Below are 20,716 nucleotides of genomic sequence, written 5' to 3'. Positions count from 1 at the left end.
GTAAATATATGTTGAATGAATGGAAGAATTTGGACTGAGCAGTCATCAAGAGTAATCATGGCTGTTGGCCTCGGAGCTTGAGGGAGGCGTTCGAGAAGTCAACATGCCACTGTGAAAACTGAGAGCCGTTTGTGTATTTAAGACAGCTAATGGTGTTTGTAGCTATTTTTTCTTTTGAAGAAAGATGCAAATAGTATATGGATCTAGTGGGATGAAGGGTCAAGTTTATTAGGAGCTCAAGAATCTAGAGAGGAGAAGGCATTCGAACAAAACGAGGGATTGGAGGAGCATGGTACTGCCACAGTGGACTTCCAGGCAGATTCTCTTAGCAAATAATCGTTGTATGATTAAAAGCACGCTATTAAGGTTGGGGATATAGCGCAATTGGTAGAGTGCTTGCCTAGCATGCACCACACCCTGGGTTCAATCCCCAGCAGCACCAAAAAAAAAAAAAAAAGCACACTATTAACCAGCTTTTTGTGTGTGGGAAGGGGATGATTAGAGTTGGTCTGTTACTTTACTATTATGATCAGATGTTAGAACTTTTTTTTTCTCTCATTTGGTTATTCTTTTCTCAGCATTCTTTTACCATTCTTCACCTTCCTGTATGGACTCCAGCCAAACTATAATCCATTATCAATTGTGTGTGTGTGAATGTTGCAGAATATGAAAGAGCTTCTATAAAACTCAGCGTCGTTTTCTTTTGTATTTTAACAGTTATACATTTTTTTAAATGTAGGTTTTACTTACGTAGCTCCTATGTCATTGCCTTTGTGTTTTGTTTCCTTGGTGTTACTGTATTTGTCCTCTGTGACCTCAAGTCCTGCATGTCTGTCAGTTACCATAGCTAGGGCTGTGTTTGGTGGTGTGTGGGATTTCAGCTCAGCTAGTGTGAGTGGGAGAGGAGGCAGCCTCAGTCCTGCCTGGCTGGAGGATGGCAGGCGTCTGTGACCTACTGGCCTGAATTAGGGCTGGTATTAAATCCCGTGAGCGGGAGGTTTGGGCTAAAAAGGCTTATTCCTCAGTGCTTGGCTTGGAATTTCACTTGGCAGTCTTGTCTCTTTCAGTGAAAATATCACATAAAATGTCAAAAACATGTATGTTAGGGTAGATTTACCTTACATCTAGATAATAGAAAATATCTGTAGCCTCTAACTAATTTGCATCCATTTTTACATTACCCTCCAAACATGTTTGACATTCTGGATTCAGTTAAGAATGTTCTGTGTTCATATTCTCTCTGTTCTCATGTCCTGTGAACTCATCTTTAGTTAATTCTGGCCCTTCAGTTTGCTGAAGAGCATATGGCATTTTTAGAGATTGCATTTGGGTAATGCAAGCCGAAAGATGTACTTTTGGAGGATAGCATCAAGTGGTATTTTGGGAACAATAGAGAGGGATTAGAAGTGTATTCTTTAAAGGACTTTAAATTTGATCTTTATGGAAAAATCTAGTTTCCATAAGAGATTACAGATTTATCTTCTCTAAAACCATAGTCTGTTTCAAAACTTGTTTTCCTTGTGACTCCTTAGTTTTAACCATACCATTATTTTTATAAAGAGCCTTTGGTGTATAGGATTTTATTAGCTTAAAAAAATTCTAAAGTGCTTATCTTTTCTTTTATCACTGAGGACACATAGAATTGAGACTCTCCATATTCCAGCTGTGCTCATCTCAGCATGTCTTTATGTCGTTGATGGAAGTATTTATTGCTTGTACTAAAAATATGGCTTTCAGCCTTTTGTTGATTCTAGAGAGATTATTAAATTATAAGTTCCATTACATTTGCTGTAATCATAATTATAACAATTAACTCAAATAAGCTATAAAGGTAACTTGTCTTCATTGGTCATTTGTGTGGTTGTATACTTTTAGCCCCTTGCACTGTGGTCATTTGGCTGATTGACAAAGGAGAGACCTTAAACAAGAAGCACTGAAATTTAGGGGAAAGGAACAGGGTGAGATTTTAGAGCATTCGGTTTTGAGGATGGGTTGGGGCAGTAGAAACCAGCTCTCCAACCGGCAGTTAGGGTGAGTTTTCCCGCGGTTGGAAGGGCTGCACTGTACTCAGATCACCTCGGGCCTTCCCTTGTTGCTCAGTTGTTCTCTTGGTGTGTTCTGATTACCCGGGTCTGCTTGAGGATCCCAGTTGCAGCATTAACTTGGCTCTGGGTCATCTTGACTGGTGAGGCTCTATTTGTGCAGTCCATCTGCTGAGGTGGAACAATAACAGCTGGTATGCAGCTGGACATGTTGTCCTGGGAACTCTTGTTTCGGCCAGCAGTTATGCTAACAAAATTGAAAACGTTTTCAAATAGTTGCTTTCTGTGTCTACTGTTTGTGTTAACTGTTTGGAGAATCCTATTTAGTAGCCTAAACATACACCATCTCCAGTTGACTTTGTGCTACAACTTTATTTAAGTTTTATATTCCTAAGTCTGGCTGCGGGAAGAACTTCCATTTTCTAAAAGAGTCAGCATGAAAGATTTCTATAGAATTAGCATAGAAGAACAAGGGTGAACCAGTGACTCCTAATTTGATATTTTAGAATGAGCTAATTTTCTTCTAATTCAAGCCATGGAAGGGCATTTTGAAATTTTGTAAAATTCTGCATGGCTCTTGTCATTCATTACTAAAATGTAAAAGAGGCTGTGTCACAAGATTCTCATGGAATTTTTCTGAGTTGCACATAACAGAGAAGCATTTATGTTCCCCAGCAGTCAGGACTTGAATCCAATCCTGCAGAAGTCTTGCTCCTACTCAGAGATTAGAAATACTTCTCCACGTAGGAGGTTTACATGGAATTCTTGGCTTGGCCCTGCTTGAACAATGGCTAGATTCTCATTGTTCAGTCAGCCCCTTCTCATTCCCTCAGCCAGCATGAATAGTGGGACTCAGAGCAAAAGATATTAATTTTGTGTGCTTCATTCTAAACAGCTGCACTTGAGATTTTTTTTTTTTTCTTAATTTATGGAAGCAATGAGGCAGGACAGGGGAGAGCAGTAGAACATTCAGAAGATAAGTATTTTCTCAAGGTGTACACATCCATGTTAGTCTTCAAGTGCGTGAACATGAGGTGAGGAGTGGAAGATGTTCTACTCGTAGAGTTGCTGGAATTCCTCCCAGGATTGTACTTACTGATTTCCTTCATTGTTGGGCTTGGTAGCTTTCCCTCGAAGTCACACTGTCGACTGCTTGCTCCCAAAGTGTAGTGATAGAATCAGAGAATCACTGTCGGAAGATGGGACCTGTTTTCTGTTTTCCTGATTCACACCAGATCTTCTTATTTTGTCACCTGTGGAGAGAGTAGGATGGAATTTGAAGAGTAGGGACGTAGGGTGGGAGAGAAAGAGGACATGCAGCTCTCAGTGGCACCTGTTAGTTTTCCAGTTCTTGATGATCCATGGTTACAGGTCTCTCAGATAACCCAGATAACTCATTCTGTTTTTCTGTATTTTCTTCTTATTAATTCAGACTAGATTCTAAATCCCTCGACATGCCTTTAGCCCCCTTGTCTTATTGTCTTTCCATGTCACTGGCAAGGGGTGCTAAATGCTCTTGTGAGGACCACACCGCCCCAGGGATGGCCTCTTCTTGGTTGTCTACCTGTACAGTAAGGTTCCTCTTCTCTAGTGAGTTTTCTTTGCTGATCTCTACTGACTATTAGAAAGTTTACACTCTCTGAATATTCCCCCCTCCCCCCAGATTTTCCTCAACCCTTAGTGCAGGTGCCCTTTGTTTTTACTACAAGAAAAGAAAAAGTTAGCTTGGTGTGGTGGTGCACACCTGTAATCCCAGTGGCTCCAGAGGCTGAGGCAGGAGGATTACAGGTTCAAAGCCAGCCTCTGTAATTTAGCAAGGTCCTACACAATGTAATGAGACTCTGTTTCTAAATAAAATATAAAAAAGGGCTGGGTATCTAGCTCAGTGGTTAAATGCCCCTGGGAATCCCCAGTTACCCCCCTTCCCCCAAAAAAGAAAGTTATCAGAACTCTTTCAACTTCTGTCCATTAAAACTTACAAAGTTGCTTGCATTTGCACCCAGAAAGTGAAGAGGCACATTTACTCTGTGAGTACCATCCGTCAACTAGCAAAGAATCGCGTTCTTGTTTCTCAGCCTGTATTTCAGCACTTCCTTCTCTGCGGACCCCAGCACAGCAGCAGTAAGCGCACTGAAAAAGGGAAAAGGAAACTTGCCTTGGCTCTGGACTCCCCCCATTTTCATCCCTTCTTGCTGCTGCTCTTTGGCCCAATGCCAGAGCAGGCTGACCACGCATCTTGTACCTTCCTGTTGTCCATCCTCAGTTCCAGGGTCTGTGATTCCTGTGCTTGGAACTGCTTCAGGTGCAGCACTGGCCTCTCTGTGGCTCAGCCAATGGATGCTCCTTGGTTAGTTTCCTCGGCTTCTCTTACCCACGGTTGCTCCTATAGCTTGCTCTGTTGGCTCTTACGCCTGGGTGATGGGGAAAATCAGCTCTGAGGTGGCTCACTGTTCATCCCTTTGCCCAGATTTTTAGTATCCATTGACATGCCAATGGCCCCCAAAGCTGTGTGTTTCAGAAGTCTCTTGGGCCTTCAGACCACCCACATCCAGCTCCCTTCTACTCATCTCCTCTTGTCTAGGTGACTTGAAGTCACCCCAAATCGTCACCCCTGCCTGCTTACCCTGCCGTTTTCTCTGTTTTAGTGAATGCTGCTACTCTCCATTTGGTTGTTTTTAAACTAGAGAACTGAATGTTGTTCTTAATCTTTCCACCTCATGGACTGGGATAGAGCGGCTGAGGGAAGCAGAGTGGTAACGGTGCAGTGGGGGGGCCTTCAGCTGGCCTTTCCTCCTACCCCTCCTGAGATCCTTTTGCTTCTCTTCATTCCACTGTCCCTGCCTTAAATTCAGCCTCTACCATCTCCCCTGGAGCACCAGCACATCATCATCTTTAAAAAAAAAAAAAAAAAATTATATATATTATAGATGGACACAGTACCTTTATTTTATTTATTTATATATTTGTGTGCTGCTCAGGATGGAACCCAGTGCCTCACACATAGTGGGCAAGCACTCTACCCCTGAGCCCCTGCCCCCCACCACATTGTCTTAACCTCTGTCTTCAGCTCCGTTCCTTCTAATCTCCACACTGGGCCCACAGCATGAAATGTGGCCTTGTGTCCTGGTGTCTGCCCTTCAGAAGCTGGCCATTATCCTTACGTCGAGTTGTTCCGTGCTCTGCTTCTTGTTGACTCCCTCCAGCCTCTCTCTTGTTCTGATGTATTGAGCAGCCCTTATTTTTCCCGGATCACGCCTCTTGTTCTTTAGACTTTCATACGGGGCATTGCATCTGTCTGGGCAGCTGACCCCTGTTTGCTTAGCTAACTCTAAGCATTCCTCAGGTCTTGGATTTAGGTGCCACTTCCTCTAGGAAACATTTCTTGACCTCATGCACTGGGTTGGGTGACCTTCCTCCATGGTCCCCCTGCGTGCTTCCCTTCCCCTATTCTAGAATCACCACAGAATTGCACTTGTCTGTGTCCACTCTGGATTGACTGCGACTCTGAGGGCAGTGCCTGTGGCTGTCTTGGGGAGAAGTGAGGAAGCAGCCTCCACTGAGGTCACCACAGAGCGTGTGGAAGAGGGTAAATGGAAACCGCAGCTCTGAAACATGCTCAGAGCTGGCCAGGCCAGGCCAGTGCCTGTGAGCTAGGCTGCCCCAGAGTTTGATGCAGGCAGAATTACTTTCTGGATGTTTTGCCATCCCTGGGTGTGTGATGTGGTCACGGTGAGAGTGGCCACATGTGCCCATTTACTTCAGAATATGGCTTTTTAATGGTGCAGTGGAGGGGGACTTCAGCTGGCTGCTGGCCCCTCCCTGAAGCGGCAGAAGTTGATCTGGAACACAAACCCCCTGGTCCTTTCTACCTTCTCTCCTTTGGCCCAGTCAGCTGCAGTCAGCTTGCTAAAGAAAATAGGATGTCCAAAAGGAAGAGAGAGAATAGAAAAGCAAGGTAATCTGTAATCCACAGATTAGTGAGGATGCCGCCTTTGAACATCCTGAGCTAACTGCTCCTGCATACAATTAGACTGTTTTACCATTCTTGAATGTCTGAGGTAATGAGTCTCATTCAGAGGTGAGGGCTTGACATTTTTGACACAATAGATACAATAAAGGTTAAACTTGCATTCTTTTAACATGAGGTGCATTAACTGTGTGTAGGTGGTCTGTGTCCAAGCAAAGCCTTGTCTTACATCCTAGGTGCCAGATCCTTATTTATATATATCCTTTGGCACCTGTACCCTGGTAGTCCATGCTACAGCAAAGTCTTTATGTGTGAGCATATCCAGGGGCCTAGTCTAATAATTTTTTCCATATATCTTACCATAATAATGCTTTATATCTGTATCAAGTTTTTCAGTTCATCAGGCACATGCAAGGTCTTAGTTTGACCTTCCTACAACCCTTTGAGGTGGGTGGAGCAGGGAATATCATCCTAATTTTTTTCCTACCTTTTTTTTTTTTTTTTTTTTAAAAAAACTGGTGTTTAAAAAAACATATAGTTGTACATGATGGAGGGATTTGTTGTTACTTATCATACATGCACACAATATAACAATAGAATTTGGCCAGTACCATCATCCTCATTTTTACAGAAGAGAAAATGGCAAGAGCAGAAATATGAACCAGTTGAAAAAATAGATTTAGCTCATCATATCAGTTTTGCTGTGGATAAAGCCGAGTTTTTAAAGAGCGTGGCCTGAACAGACACCATGAATCTCTTTATCACCAATAAGAGGGCATTGCCAGAGAGGTTGGGATGGTTATTCCTGAGGAGCTAATTCACTTGTGAGAAGACTGTCCCAAGTTTAATAAGCTTCTCCTGTCCCCCAGTATATGGCTTAGGTCCGAATGTGTTAGTTTTGCCCAACTATTACTTATTGACCAAATTGGGATCTGTACTATAACATAAAAGTAACAAAATAGCAATATTGATAGAAACAAAAAGACCCAGTGTGTGAGTGAATGGTGACTAAACACAGTTGCACATTCTTTCTTTTACCCATCTGAACACTTTGGCTGGCAGCCAAGCCATCCTGACCATAAGACTGTGCACTGGTTATTGCAGGGAACTGTCTGACCTAGTGACTCTTCTTCCAGAGGGGTGGCAGCCCATCGACTCCTTCCTTTTCCTGCCCTTCTCAGAGTTTCCGACTCATGTATTCTCTTTTGAACACATCCAAGTACAATCTCTTTAAGCTCTTTTCTTCCCATCTCTTTGTTGAACTTCTGAAGGAGAACTTTTTTTTTTCTTCTTTCCTGTTCTACTTCCTGCTCCATCTCCCAGACACTACTTTCCTTCCTAAAATCTCTGTGTCTTAAATTGGATGAGTAAATAGTATTGCATCAAGAGTGACATTAATGTTTAATAAAGAATGAGATTTTAAAAGTCTTACAAGTAGACCATTTAGAAAGTCAGCAAATATTTTTGTATCTGTTAATTAAGCTTTTGTTGAAGCACCAGATTTAAGAATAAATGTTTTTAATTTAGTTTTTTTTTTTTAAAGTACTGATGCTACCAGTTTTCATTACAAACAGAGTTTCAGCAATGTATGTCATAAACAGGTCTTTACGAGCTGATGTTTGAACCCATCTGTACTTTGTCATTCTGTGGGAAAATGTACACTGCTTGCAGTTTTAGGATGTCCTATTTGACATAGCCAGCATATGGTGTGCTCTGGGGTTGTCTTGGTCTAATGTGCACAGGAGATTTGTATCCTCCAGACCAAACTAGGAATGAAGGGGTTTCCTGGCCTTCACTCCTAGGGCTCATGAGCTCTCGTGTGTTTGTCCCACAGGGAAAGCTTTTGATATCACCTACGTGCGCCTCAAGTTCCATACCAGCCGCCCCGAGAGCTTCGCCATCTACAAGCGCACGCGGGAGGATGGGCCCTGGATCCCCTACCAGTACTACAGTGGCTCCTGCGAGAACACCTACCTGAAGGCCAGCCGTGGTTTTATCAGGACAGGAGGGGATGAGCAGCAGGCCTTGTGTACCGATGAGTTCAGTGACATTTCTCCCCTCACCGGAGGCAACGTGGCCTTCTCGACCCTGGAGGGCAGGCCCAGTGCCTACAACTTTGACAATAGTCCTGTGCTGCAGGTAGGTAGCCTCAGCATGGCGGGGGGACCAGGTAGCTCTTCCATGTACCAGGTGCTAGAAGGTCAGGCAGTGGGCCTGGAGCCCCACTGCTGAGGTGGGGATCAGAGTGGAACCTACTTCTGATGGACAGCTGAGTTTTCTGCTGTTTGTGCCAGGGAAATTATTTTCTTACTACCACCTGGTTTGTTCTCACGTCCTTATGCCCTTGCAAAGATACCCTGGCATGGACACTACAAATTTTTAACAAGTTGAACAATTCTGATTTTAGTCTGTGCACTTGAGGCAGAAATATTCTGCCTCTGACCTTTGGAAGAAGATAATGGGACCTAATCTACTCAAGTACTCTTGCATCTTTTCTTACCTCTTTGATTTGACAAAAATAAAAAGCATTTTTTTTTTTTAAAGTTAGCAAAGGGGAACAGTTAAAGCAAGATACTTAAGAATGCCACCTTCCTCCATTATTACATAGGGAGATTTTGATTGGGCTTGTCTAGCTCTTCTGCCAATCACTATGAGAATTCTTCATCAACTGAAAGGATGGGTGTTAGTGGAGGTACCAGTTAGGTACCCATGGTATTGCACTTAAGTGTTGTGATAGAAACCTTTCCCTGTCTAATGGCAGAAGAAATTAAAGATTTTTTTTTTTAACCAATTCTATATGTGCTTTTCTTGTGTACCCTGATTTGGAGTCTTCTATTACTTAGATTTCTGTAAACTTGTTGTATGATCTAGCTGGATAATGGGAAAGAGTTCTGAGCCCTGTGCCTGTCTCAGCACACGAACAGAGTTGGAGACAATACTGTCATGTGGCTGCGGTTATCATCTAGCTGGGGTCGCCTGTGTTCATCGACTGAGACAAGGAAGACTGGATGTGGATTTCCAAATGCTGTGTACATTTTATGAAAACCTGTTATGATTTCTAAATAGGAAATCCTGCTGTTTTTCTGAGTCTTCTGAAAACTTTAGTGTTCTCTTATTTCCTCTCTGAAATTTATTATGTTCAAGGACTCTCACTAATTTGGTTGTATGGTTTTGAACAGTGCCAAATCAAAGAGTATGTGTCTCTGTGGGTCCAGTTAGTTCCCTCCTTCCTTTGAGGGTTGCTGGGAGATGGCGAATGTGAAAGTACTTGGTAAATTCTGAAGTTATGGTGAACAGTGAATATGTTTGCAGAGGCCTTTCAGAAAAATGTTTCTTGGAATGGAAGTAGGCCATGTTCAAAATGAATGGCAGAAAGAACAGTTGATTCGGATAGATGGAAAAGCAGAAGATCAAACGCTGCGGGGAGGGCATACCAGGAAGCATTTGCCAGCCTCATTTCTTCCTGCAGCAGATTGCTGTGTTTTCCTGTCCTGGACAGGCAACAGTGTGGTCAGCAGGCAAGAGCTGTGTAATGAAGTTGTGGCTGTGTTTCTTGGTGCCTGTGTTAACTATGTGTCTTAGTGTCACATGTCTTGAGCAGCTTCCCCTGCTGTGGAAATTCATCTGCTGCTATTTATGCCATAGAAACTAATGAGAATGCATGTGGTAAAAATGCTATAGGCATCTGCATAATTTGGTCATTTCATTTAATTATGTGTTTCTGGATGTAAGAGCTCTGGTCCGCATGTCCCATGACCAAGGAGAGTGGGCTGGATTGTCAGCTGGTCTGACAGTGAGGAGAGAGACAGATGTCCTCTCCTTCCAGAAGCTGCAGGCTTCCAGATGGAGGAGGCAGCCCTTCCTGCTTTCACTGTATAGGAGCATTTCTAAGCATACATTGTTGTAATAACAGCATTTACTACTCACTTGTGCTATAATGTGGCAAGTGCTAATCCAAGCTCTTAAGAAATAGTGATTCTTTTAATTAACTCATAATAGCTCCGTAAGTTACTTTCATTATCTCCATTTTACAGATGAGGAATCAGAGGCTGAGAAAGCTTATAACTTGCCCTAGATCACAGTTTTAAGTGGCAGAATTGAGATTCAGGCCCTGTGAAGTCCAGCTCTAGCGTCTGCTCTTTTTAAGATGCTCATGATGAAACAACACTGGCTAAGCGTCAGCCCTCCTTTACGGAGAGCTGTGATCAAGGTGCAGGTGGTAGAAGTTAAAAAAGCAGTAAGCAGGGATATGTTTAGCTATTTACATTACAGACAACTAACAAATTCCAATGGTTGTGGCCGCGAGTGGGAGTAGTTGTGGAATTCCAAGACTGGATGCAGTGAAGTTTTCATCTCTTCTTCTTTCTAATTATACTCAAAGTGTCAAAGAGATTAGCTTTTATGAGCTCTCCATGTTGCTCTGTGTGCCATTTTGGCATAGTTTAAGGCAGTGGTTCTTAAGCAGAGGTGTGTCACCCTACTCATGTGGAGCCTTCTGGAAGCATAGATGCCTACACCTTTGCACTTGCTCATTACACCTCTGAAGGTGACTCTGACCTGTAATGCCTAGGAAGGTCCCCAGGACTTAGAGCAGAAATGGTACCTTTGGGTGGTCACACATGATCTGCCATCCCAAAACTTGATGTTTCTGAACATCCATGGTTTATTTTTCTCCGTGATTCTAGTTGGCCTGGGTTCACTCACACAGCAGGTTATCTTCCATCCTCAGAAGGCAGGACCTGGCTTCCCATGCAGGGGAGGAAGTGTCCCAGGAGGGCAGGTCCTTGTGTGTAAATGCTAGACGAGCCTGTTGGTGTCACCTTTGCTGATGTCTCCTGCCCCAAATCAGCCAGACACACAAGCACAGTGTGGAAAATGTCAGCACAGGGCGAGGCTCTGGCAGGCGGGATTCATGGGATCGTTGTTGTACCAGTCTACCACGCACATAAATGTCTGATTAAGTCAGTTCAGTGAAGGGGCACTTGGTGTCAGGGCTCAGATCTGGTGAAACCTGGGGAAAAGCTGTGGAACCTTTGTTTCAACGTGGTCAGACGTGGGCTCTTCAGGTTCATATATTCGTTTGGCATACCTACTGTGCACTGAACACAGTAATCAAAACAGACACTGACTGCCTGCCACCTGGCACTAACAGTCAGATGGTGGGAGCAGATGATACAAATAGGACAGGAAAGGAAAGTAGGCAGCTGGGGAGGGATAGCCATTTAGATAGGGTGGCCAGGGAAGACCTCATGGAAAAGGTGATGCTGTGGGAAAGGTCAAGACAAAAGGCCACATTTCATTGTTCCAAACCAGTGCCCAGTTCACATGTGGGTATTTCCCCCAGATCTATTAGCAGGGATTGGGTCCAGGAGGGGAGGGATAGATGGTACAGAACGGGAATAGGGAGGCATATCTAGAACAATGTGGTGGTCTGTGACCTCTGAGCTGGTCTCTGCATTTGGGTTGTAGATGTGGAATGGGGAGAGGTGACACACGTATTGAGCGCCTAATATATGCTAGCCTTTTATTTATTTTTGTGGTACGAGGGGTGGGACTCAAGGCCTTGCACACACTAGGTAAGTACTTCCCCACTGAGCCAACCCCCAACCCAGACACCAGTCTTTTAAATATGTGTTTCACTTAAACCTTTGAACAGTCTTGTGGAAGAAACTAGTCTTGCTTCTTCTAGCCTGAATGTTAAAGTAACAGTGTCAATCAAAGAAGGGAAGAATCTAGGAGGAGAAAAACATCAGGAAATTAAAGGAGTCATTGAGTATTTTAATAGATTTAGTGCTAATAAAGGACAAACATTAGATTATACACGAACTATTTAGAAAACGTCATCACATTTATGTCTCTCATCAGAGTCCCTGTACTCTTACATTTCTGTGTTTGCTCCCTGACAGGAGTGGGTAACAGCTACTGACATCAGAGTGACTCTCAATCGCCTGAACACTTTTGGAGATGAAGTGTTTAATGACCCCAAAGTTCTCAAGTCCTATTATTATGCAATCTCTGATTTCGCTGTGGGCGGCAGGTAAGCAAACTGTTAAATCTGCCTTGGACGTGCTCTGCTGTAGAAGTGACTGTAGCGCCTTGTTTACAGCTGCATCCATGCTGTTGCTAGATTTTTTTTTTCCTTACTGACAGCAAGAGTGGCAGGACTTAGGGATAATACATATCTGGAAGGACAGGTAGCAACCTAGAATATTTCTCTGGAAACTAAGTGATTAGTTTCCAGAGAAAACAAAACCTTGTCAAACCAATACCTTAGCACATACTGATCATTTAAATGCAGAGCCCCAGCACAGGCAAGCAAGACTGCTAAGGAAGAGTAAGACTGGCCTTCTGAGAAGGCCTCACCTTCTAGAAGTTTCCAAATAAAAGTGGCAGGTCATGAATGAATGCATAGAAATTTAAATACTGGTTGAAAGTCCCTAATCCAGAAATTAGAAATGTTTCAAAAGCTAAAACTGTTTGAGTGCTGTCATGATGCAAAATTCTACACCTGATCCCAGGTGATGGGTCATTGTCAAAATTCAGGCACACTTCAAATGTGACATAAAACTACCTTCAGCCCTGGTGCATATGAAACATAAATGAATTTTATGTTTAGGCTTGGGTTCCAGCCTCAAGATTTCTCATTATGTGTATACAGATATTCTGAAATCTATGGAAATCTGAAATCCCAAACTCTTCTCCTCCCAAGGGATAAGAATGTTCTACCTGTGCTAGTATGGTCACATGTTTTAAGTATAAAAATATCAAGCAGCAATAGAAAAATGCCATATATTAAGAATGACCCAGAACTGTCAGGCTAGAAGAGCAGAGGATCTTATTTGGGTAGGACTTGGATAAGGAGGAAAGACATCTGGACTGGGTGCAGGAGGATGGCCATGGCCTGGAGCAAAAGTCAGAGGTGGGAGAGTATAAACCTACTTGAAGTAAGAAAAATGTTCATTTTAGTTCATTTAGCTCTCTTTTTCCACTGTGACTAAAACAACTGTCAAGAACAATTTTAAGGAGAAAAAATTTATTTGGTGCTCACAGTTTTAGAGGTCTCAGTCCATAGACATTCCTCAGGGCTTGAGGTGAGGCAGAACATCATGGTGGAAGAGTATGATGGAGAAAACCAGCTCATATGAGGATTAGGAAGCAGAGAGAGAGAATCCATTTGCCAAATACAAAATATATACTCCAAAAGCATGCCTCTAGGGACCCACTTCCTCCAGCCACACTCCACCTGCCTTCAGTTACCACTCAGTAATCCGGTCAGGGGATTAATTCATCAACTAGGTTAAGGCTCATCATGAGCTTTTGGGACACATCTCACATCCAAACCATAACAATGTCTTATATAAGTTTGTAGAACTATTAACCTGAATGATAATTTAGTGGCCCAAGACCTTAGATAGGACGTCAAGAATCTTGTACTTTTTTTACCTTGTATGAGCCTATGACATATCAAGAGCAGAAACATCATTTTTGAACATTGTGTTCCTGGTAATGATGCTTAGTGAAAGTAATGAAAACTGTAACCAATGAGATATCAGGCATACTTTCTGGAATAGGCAGTGATATCAAAACAGTGGATTATGGAGATTAGTATCAAGCAGAGTGAATGTAGGTTATAATTAGAGAATTCATATTTCTGTTATGATGCTGTATAGTCAGGTGTTAGGTAACACATACCTGATATCAGGTGTTGGAGACAATGGAATAGAAAAGAATATACAGATCTATTTTCTTATGTAGGACTGATTGTCAAGACTTAGTCTAAAATGATTTTAAGGTTCAGTGATCTAGGAGAAAAGTACTACCATTAACACAATGAGTGAAGAAGATGGGCTAATTTGGTGGAGATGATGAGTTTAGCTGTAGACAAATAAAACTTTAGGTCACAGTAGACATCTAAGCTTGTGCAGCAGCCAAGGAAAACAGCTCCGGGGAAGGCGAGAGCAGGAAATCTGATTTTGGGACTCATCCTGGCACACTTTAGATGATTCCAGAGTGTTTGCGTGTATTTTCAAATGATATTTGAGCTATGAAACTGGCCACAGTCTTTAAGGAAACTCGTGAGGGAGTGTCTTTGCTCCACCATGCAGTTAGTATTCACGAGGGTCCTTGAGTGCTAGTTTATGACCATACCTGCGTCTTGGGAATCCTTCAAGGAGTCTTGTCCCATGCAGCCTGAGAGAATGTTCTCACTCCTGGGTACTCACATGGAGGACGACATATCTAATTTGGTGTCTCACCACCTGCACATTGAAATCAGTATGCCAGATTATTAGCAATTTATGATACATGTGCCTGTGCAATCCTGAGCACGTAAATGAGGCAACTCTTTGATCCTCACAATAATCCTGCAAGGTAGACATTGTCATCATCCCTGCTTTACAGGTGAGGTTCAGTTGCTCTGGTGAGTGACAGGGGTTTCAGACCCAGGCAGCCTGACTTCCTACTCCACGAGCTTTTTTTTTTTTACATTGCTGTGGTCCTTAGGATTAAACCCAGTGGCACTTCACCACTGAGCTACATCCTCAGTTCTTTTTAAATTTTTTATTTAGGGACTAAGTTGCTGAGGCTGGCCTGAAACTTGTAATCCTCCTGAGTTGCTGGGATTGCTCCTTGCCCTTCTTAACACTGTAGCCTTCTTAACCACAGTACCCTGCTGCCTCTCAACACACACCTGAGTTCAGGAATTGATCCTACAGGTGTCCTCAGCAACTGTGAGGGGCTTTCCTCTCACACCTGGTTAATGCCCTATGCCCTTTTAAATAAAGCTACTCTTTCTTTTAACTTAGTCTTGCTCATTTCCTTAGTTTACATTTTGAACAGTAAAACTCAAAAGCATTCTTTGGTTGTTTCTGGTTCTCTGTATACATAGTTTTTCTGCATCATTTCTGGGAACTTGCAGGAGTTCATTCTTGGGGACGTCTCCTCTCTTTCCAGGTGTAAATGTAACGGACATGCCAGCGAGTGTGTGAAGAATGAATTTGACAAGCTGGTGTGTAATTGCAAACATAACACGTATGGAGTGGACTGTGAAAAGTGCCTGCCTTTCTTCAATGACCGGCCGTGGAGGAGGGCAACTGCTGAAAGTGCCAGCGAGTGCCTGCGTGAGTGCCTCTGGGCTGTCTGCCTGTTGTCTTAAGGACTTCCAGAGGTAGAAGGAGGAACCAGCCTTTCTTTATTCTTCCCAGAAAGGAAAACTGTGAAAGGCATATCCTTTCTGCAGTCTGAGAGTAGCAAATTGCATATGTGTCAGAGGAAAATCATAGACAAAAGCAATTGACTGTGAAGATAAACAGGGCTCATTTGTGTCTCCTTCATGAGTACCAGCACAGAAGCAGCAGCATCGGGGTTTGGAAATTTGCTTAGATTCAAATACTGGACCTACAGGTCCCACTAAAATATGCTACTCTTTTCCTTAATGCCCTTTAAAATACAACCTTCCTTCAATATTCAGTTCCACAACCCTCCTCAAATACTGAAATCTGCAGATGTTTAACTTCCTTGTGTAAAATGGCATAGTATTTGCATGTAAGCTACGCACACCCCCCCATATGCTTTTAAAATGAACTCTAGATTACTTCTGTTACCCCATACATTGTAAATGCTGTATAGGTGATTCTTATAATGGATCATTTAGGTAATAATGACAGGAAAAAGATCTGTATGTGTTCAATACAGACACTTTTTTTTTTCCCCCAAACACTTTTGATTGGCAGTTGTTTGAATCTCTGGGTTTCGAACCCACAGATACAGAAGGCTTATTACATTGTTCTTCCTATCAATGCTAATTTAATTTACTCAAGTGACAACTTGATTAGCATGTGTCAGGTACAGTGAATTCTAGACTAATCAAAAGATTATTTCCCAAACTTGTTTTTCCTTTATCTCACTAACAAGTACGTGGGGAAAATTTTCCCGTTGCCACTGTGGAGAACTGGTAGCTTTGGGAGGAAGAGTAGGTTCTGTAGTCTTGAAAAAGGCAAAATGAAAAAGATATCATGTTATTTATTTCTTTATAGTGTTATGATTATTCTGAACAGATAGAGAAAGAAACCTCCCAGGAAAGAAACCATGGAATCATCATTTGCCAAGGGATTAACAAACAAACTTTTAAGACAGCCATGATGTTCTTTTGCCCTTACAAATATTTTTCATCATACTGTCTTGGGAATAAATGTAATACGAAAGAAGACACTGTGAACTTGCAGAAATTATTGGCAGAAACCTTGGGAAGGGTTTATTTTGACTCATGAGTATTTTCATTGATGTGCCTGGAGCAGATTTTCTTATTCATCTTTCCTTTTCCTCAAACAAATTCCAGACTTACAGATAAAATTCACACCTCCTCTAGCATTTCTGTGCTCTTGGTGGAGCTTCTTTAATTCCATCACTGTATTGAAGTACCCAGTGTTGGAAGCTATATAATAAAGGCTGGCAAAAGACAAAAATGAAGTTCTCATAGCTTTGGAAAGTATTCTTCTTAATGGTATTATATTTTTAGTCCACGCAGGAAATTATAAGAAAAGCAAATGAAACATCGCCAGCTTACCACAGCCAGCAAACTGGCTGCTCTAGTTAAGAACTTTCAATGAAGAAATAAGTCAATTTTCTTTCCTCCTTGGTCTCTCTTCAACACCATGGTGCTTCAAAGAGTGAAGTTTTGGGGTGTTGGGATAGGACTGCAGTCCTGTCAGGATGCTGAGGCTAGGGAAGAGAAAATGGTAGCTTCCTTCTCTCATACGAGCTGTTGTTGAAGGAGGCACAGATCTGCTTTTGCTCTGGGTTGGATCAATGTGGACACAGATTGCTCTGCTTTATAGTCTCAGAGCAGCAGACCTCGTAGGTGGGGTGGACTGATTGAGGGGTAATTGGGCAGCTTGAGGGAAGAGAAGGAGCAATAGAAGATGGAAAGGGAACTATACGACTAACAACAAAACTCAAATTATAGGTTTTGTGCCGTGATTCAAGTTTCTTAAGAAAAAAAAAAAATGTTTTCAGTTGCAACACCACAAAGAACTGATTATATGGAAGGGAAGGAAAAAAGAATATTCAAATATTTTTAAAAGGTTAACAGGTCCTGCTCTATCTAGAAATCAAACAAAACTTTATTTAGCACTCAAGATACTACTATATACTCTGAGCAGAATCAATAATTGGGAGAAAAATCACCTTAACATAAATGTCACAAAGACTTTGTGACTAAAGACACTTGTTCTTAAAATATGGTTGTGCTTAACAGACAATCCTGTTGGAACTGTGGCTCCTGGGAGGTGGATGTGTCAGGAGCGTCTATTCCCTTTAATTCTGCTCCATCCACAGAGGAAATGAACCTCAGGTTTCCCAGAATGGATATGCAAGTAATCTGGCACTTGGAAAGTTAATGTCTCAATGTCTTTAAATTGCCTAAGGTCTAAAAAGGTAGAATTGGTGCTTGTATGTAAATTGGCACCTTGTTCTTGGAGTTAGAATTGGAAATGAAGCATAAAGAGCCAGGAAAATTGTAGTTTGAGTTGGCTTTTACCTGTATATGAATAGCTACCTAGAGGCAGATTATTTTCTGAGCATGGGAATTCCTTATATTTTATGATAACCCTATTTTTTAAAAATAAAGATGAATATTTCTTGGTAAGCTGATAATCTGTCTATATAAACTTTTTGCTGACATACTGGTTTTTTTGTTTTATTTCTAAGGAACAATGCATCTGGTGGTCATTCTTATTCTGTCACCACATATCTCTCACAGACATGTGGGAAGTTATTGTTTGATTTTATTGACATCTTTTAAAATGCCATTCTTTAAAGTACATGGATCTGACACTACTCATGTGTCTTGCTTGACAGCCTGTGACTGCAGTGGCCGATCGCAGGAATGCTACTTTGACCCTGAGCTCTACCGTTCCACGGGCCACGGCGGCCATTGTACCAATTGCCGGGATAACACCGATGGTGCCCACTGTGAGAGGTGCCGGGAGAACTTCTTCCGCCTGGGGAACAACGAAGCCTGCTCTCCGTGTCACTGCAGTCCTGTTGGTAGGTGACAGCAGGGACCCATTTCACCCTGATGGATTGAGAGACAAGAGTTCCCTAATGCCCAGAAAGTAAAACTTGACTTCTTGCACATTTGAACAACCATCAGCTGAGGTGCACATAGTACTGTAGCATGTAACAACTCAGAATCTGCCTCTACCCCCTACCTTCACTGTTGTTAACCTTGCTGAGCTTTCGCATGCTCTCGTGATGTGTAGGAAAGTGCAGGGTGGCCCAAGCAATGGTTCTGTAAATAATTAGCAACAGGGTCATGCAGACCATTTGAACTTTGACTGTAAAAGGATCTTTCTTGTTAATGATTTTGTTTAGTCTAATCTCCTTCAAGGGCCAGACTGTTTTCAGCATTTGGTGTGTGTCTAGAGGTGCACAGCACCCAGTCCACTGCACCTTTTCAGGAGTTTAACAGTTAAATCATTTTGTTGTATGTGCCTGTACATATCTAAGTTCTAGGCACGAGCCTTAAGGGGCCTGTGCTCACCTCCAGAGAAGCGACAGGTCTTGTGCAGGTGTGCCGTGGCAGGCAGAGTGGTTCGTAAGTGAGTAGAATCAACTTCGGGTATGTCTGGAAGATTAAATGTCAGGGAGTAAAAAGGTGGGATTTTGAGAGATCATCTAGAGATCACACTTCAGTTGTCAGGTATTTCTTTTAGTTACCAGTTGTCTTTCTTTTGACACATTGATTTTACTTCCATGTCTGGATTGGTGGTTGACAGTGAACTCATTAAACTTCAGGTTCTCTCAGCACACAGTGTGATAGTTACGGCAGATGCAGCTGTAAGCCAGGAGTGATGGGTGACAAGTGTGACCGATGCCAGCCTGGATTCCATTCTCTCACGGAGGCAGGATGCAGGTAAAATGTTCTCAAAGATAGAGATGGGGAGTCGGGGTGAGTGGCTCAACGGTAGAGTGCTTGCTTAGAGTGTGTGAGGCCCTGGGTTCCATCCTCAGCACCACATAAAAAAATAAATAAATAACAAAGGTATTGTTTCCAACTATGACTAAAAAATAAATGTCAAAACAAAACAGAGACGGGGCAGAATCTTTATATGGCCAGTCCATAACAGTAGATCTGTGACTTGTTGGCAGCGGTGTGAGCGTTTTCCCCATGGTAATCATCAACAAGATTCAAGACTAGAAGTGGTGATGAGCTAGCTGTTCGGAGTTTGGTTCATACAGAATGAGCAGTTTCAATTCTAAGTTGATAAAATCCTGGACTGAAACCAAACCCAACAGAAAGATGACTTTAGAGGTTCATGTTGTTCCATGTGTAGAATTGATTAACATGTAAAGCAAAGGTTGACTTAAGGGTGAAGTCTCTCCTTCCTTCTCTTCTCTCATGATTTTATTCTATTTTCCATCGAATAGGCCATGCTCCTGTAATCCTTCTGGCAGCATAGATGAATGTAATGTGGAAACAGGAAGGTGTGTTTGCAAAAACAACGTGGAAGGCTTCAACTGTGAGAGGTAGCCCATTCTTTCTCCAGCTGTATCATTTTCTTATTGTGTTATGATATCTCAAGTAAAAAAAAAAAAAACTGATTGCATTTTAATCTTTTTCAGATGCAAACCTGGATTTTTTAATCTGGAACCATCTAATCCTAAGGGTTGCACCCCCTGCTTCTGCTTTGGGCACTCTTCTGTCTGTACAAATGCAGTCGGCTACAGTGTTTATTCTATATCCTCTACCTTTCACATTGGTAATTTAGACTTTATCCCCCAGTACCCCTAGGACTCTGAGACCGTAATTTAAAATATATTTTTGTTTTTTGAATTAGTAAGTCTTTAAGGGTTTTTGTTTATTTGTTTTGCAGTACTGGGGATTAAACCCAGGAATATTCCACTCCTGAGCTATATCCCCAGCCCCCTCACCTTTTTTTTTAATATTTATTTTTTAGTTGTAGTTGGACACAATACCTTTATTCCACTTATTTATTTTTATGTGATGCTGAGGCTTGAACCCAGGACCTTGCATATGCTAGGCAAGCACTCTACCACTGAGCTATAGCCCCAGACCCTCCCCAGCCCTTTTTATATTTGATTCTGAGAGAGGGTCTCACTAAGTTACCCAGGCTGACCTTGAACTTGAGAGACTCTTGCCTTTGCCTCCGAGGTGCTTGGGATTATAGGCATGTGCCACTTCACTCTCCTCTTTGAGAGTTTTTGATGGAGGAAACATTGCATGTTACTTAACATGCATGATCTTTCTTGTTTGGTCCTTTAATAGAAATATATATATATGGTTGTAGAGTTTACTGTAGTGAGCAGTGAGTTCAAATGTTACATAAATAATATAGTGGTATATAGCTTAAGGGGCATGGCATACATAGGTACTATTGTAAGAAACATTCATTGAAAATTTTTATTGATGACTGTGTGCAGGGTGCAGCCATACCTGTGTGTGGGATTACAGAGGGTCCAGTTCAGGATGTTTGTCTTGTAGCAGTGCTTGTGTTTTCATCCTGTCTGCAGATGAGGACGGGTGGCGCGTGGAGCAGAGGGATGGCTCTGAAGCATCTCTCGAGTGGTCCTCTGAGAGACAAGATATCGCCGTGATCTCAGATAGCTACTTTCCTAGATACTTCATTGCCCCTGGTAAGTGGGGCTGGGAAGCAGTGTGACTTGCTGGGTGCATCTCTTTCGCCTC

General features: G+C 42.3%; 1 protein-coding gene across 1 annotated transcript in view; it reads left to right on the top strand.

Moving 5' to 3' along the window:
- The window catches only part of Lamc1 (laminin subunit gamma 1), a 109,059-nt gene that overhangs the window by 58,263 nt on the left and 30,080 nt on the right, over nucleotides 1-20,716 (top strand). The window contains exons 2-9 of the mRNA XM_076832235.2: nucleotides 7,844-8,148; nucleotides 11,916-12,046; nucleotides 14,962-15,128; nucleotides 17,866-18,054; nucleotides 18,805-18,922; nucleotides 19,438-19,536; nucleotides 19,633-19,769; nucleotides 20,542-20,664. Coding sequence (XP_076688350.1) covers nucleotides 7,844-8,148; nucleotides 11,916-12,046; nucleotides 14,962-15,128; nucleotides 17,866-18,054; nucleotides 18,805-18,922; nucleotides 19,438-19,536; nucleotides 19,633-19,769; nucleotides 20,542-20,664 — 1,269 coding nt within the window. The remainder of the gene's footprint in view (nucleotides 1-7,843; nucleotides 8,149-11,915; nucleotides 12,047-14,961; nucleotides 15,129-17,865; nucleotides 18,055-18,804; nucleotides 18,923-19,437; nucleotides 19,537-19,632; nucleotides 19,770-20,541; nucleotides 20,665-20,716) is intronic.

The sequence above is a fragment of the Callospermophilus lateralis genome, chromosome 13, assembly GCF_048772815.1.
Source record: "Callospermophilus lateralis isolate mCalLat2 chromosome 13, mCalLat2.hap1, whole genome shotgun sequence".
Lineage (NCBI taxonomy): Eukaryota > Metazoa > Chordata > Mammalia > Rodentia > Sciuridae > Callospermophilus > Callospermophilus lateralis.
This window is presented reverse-complemented; position numbering and strand designations above follow the sequence as displayed.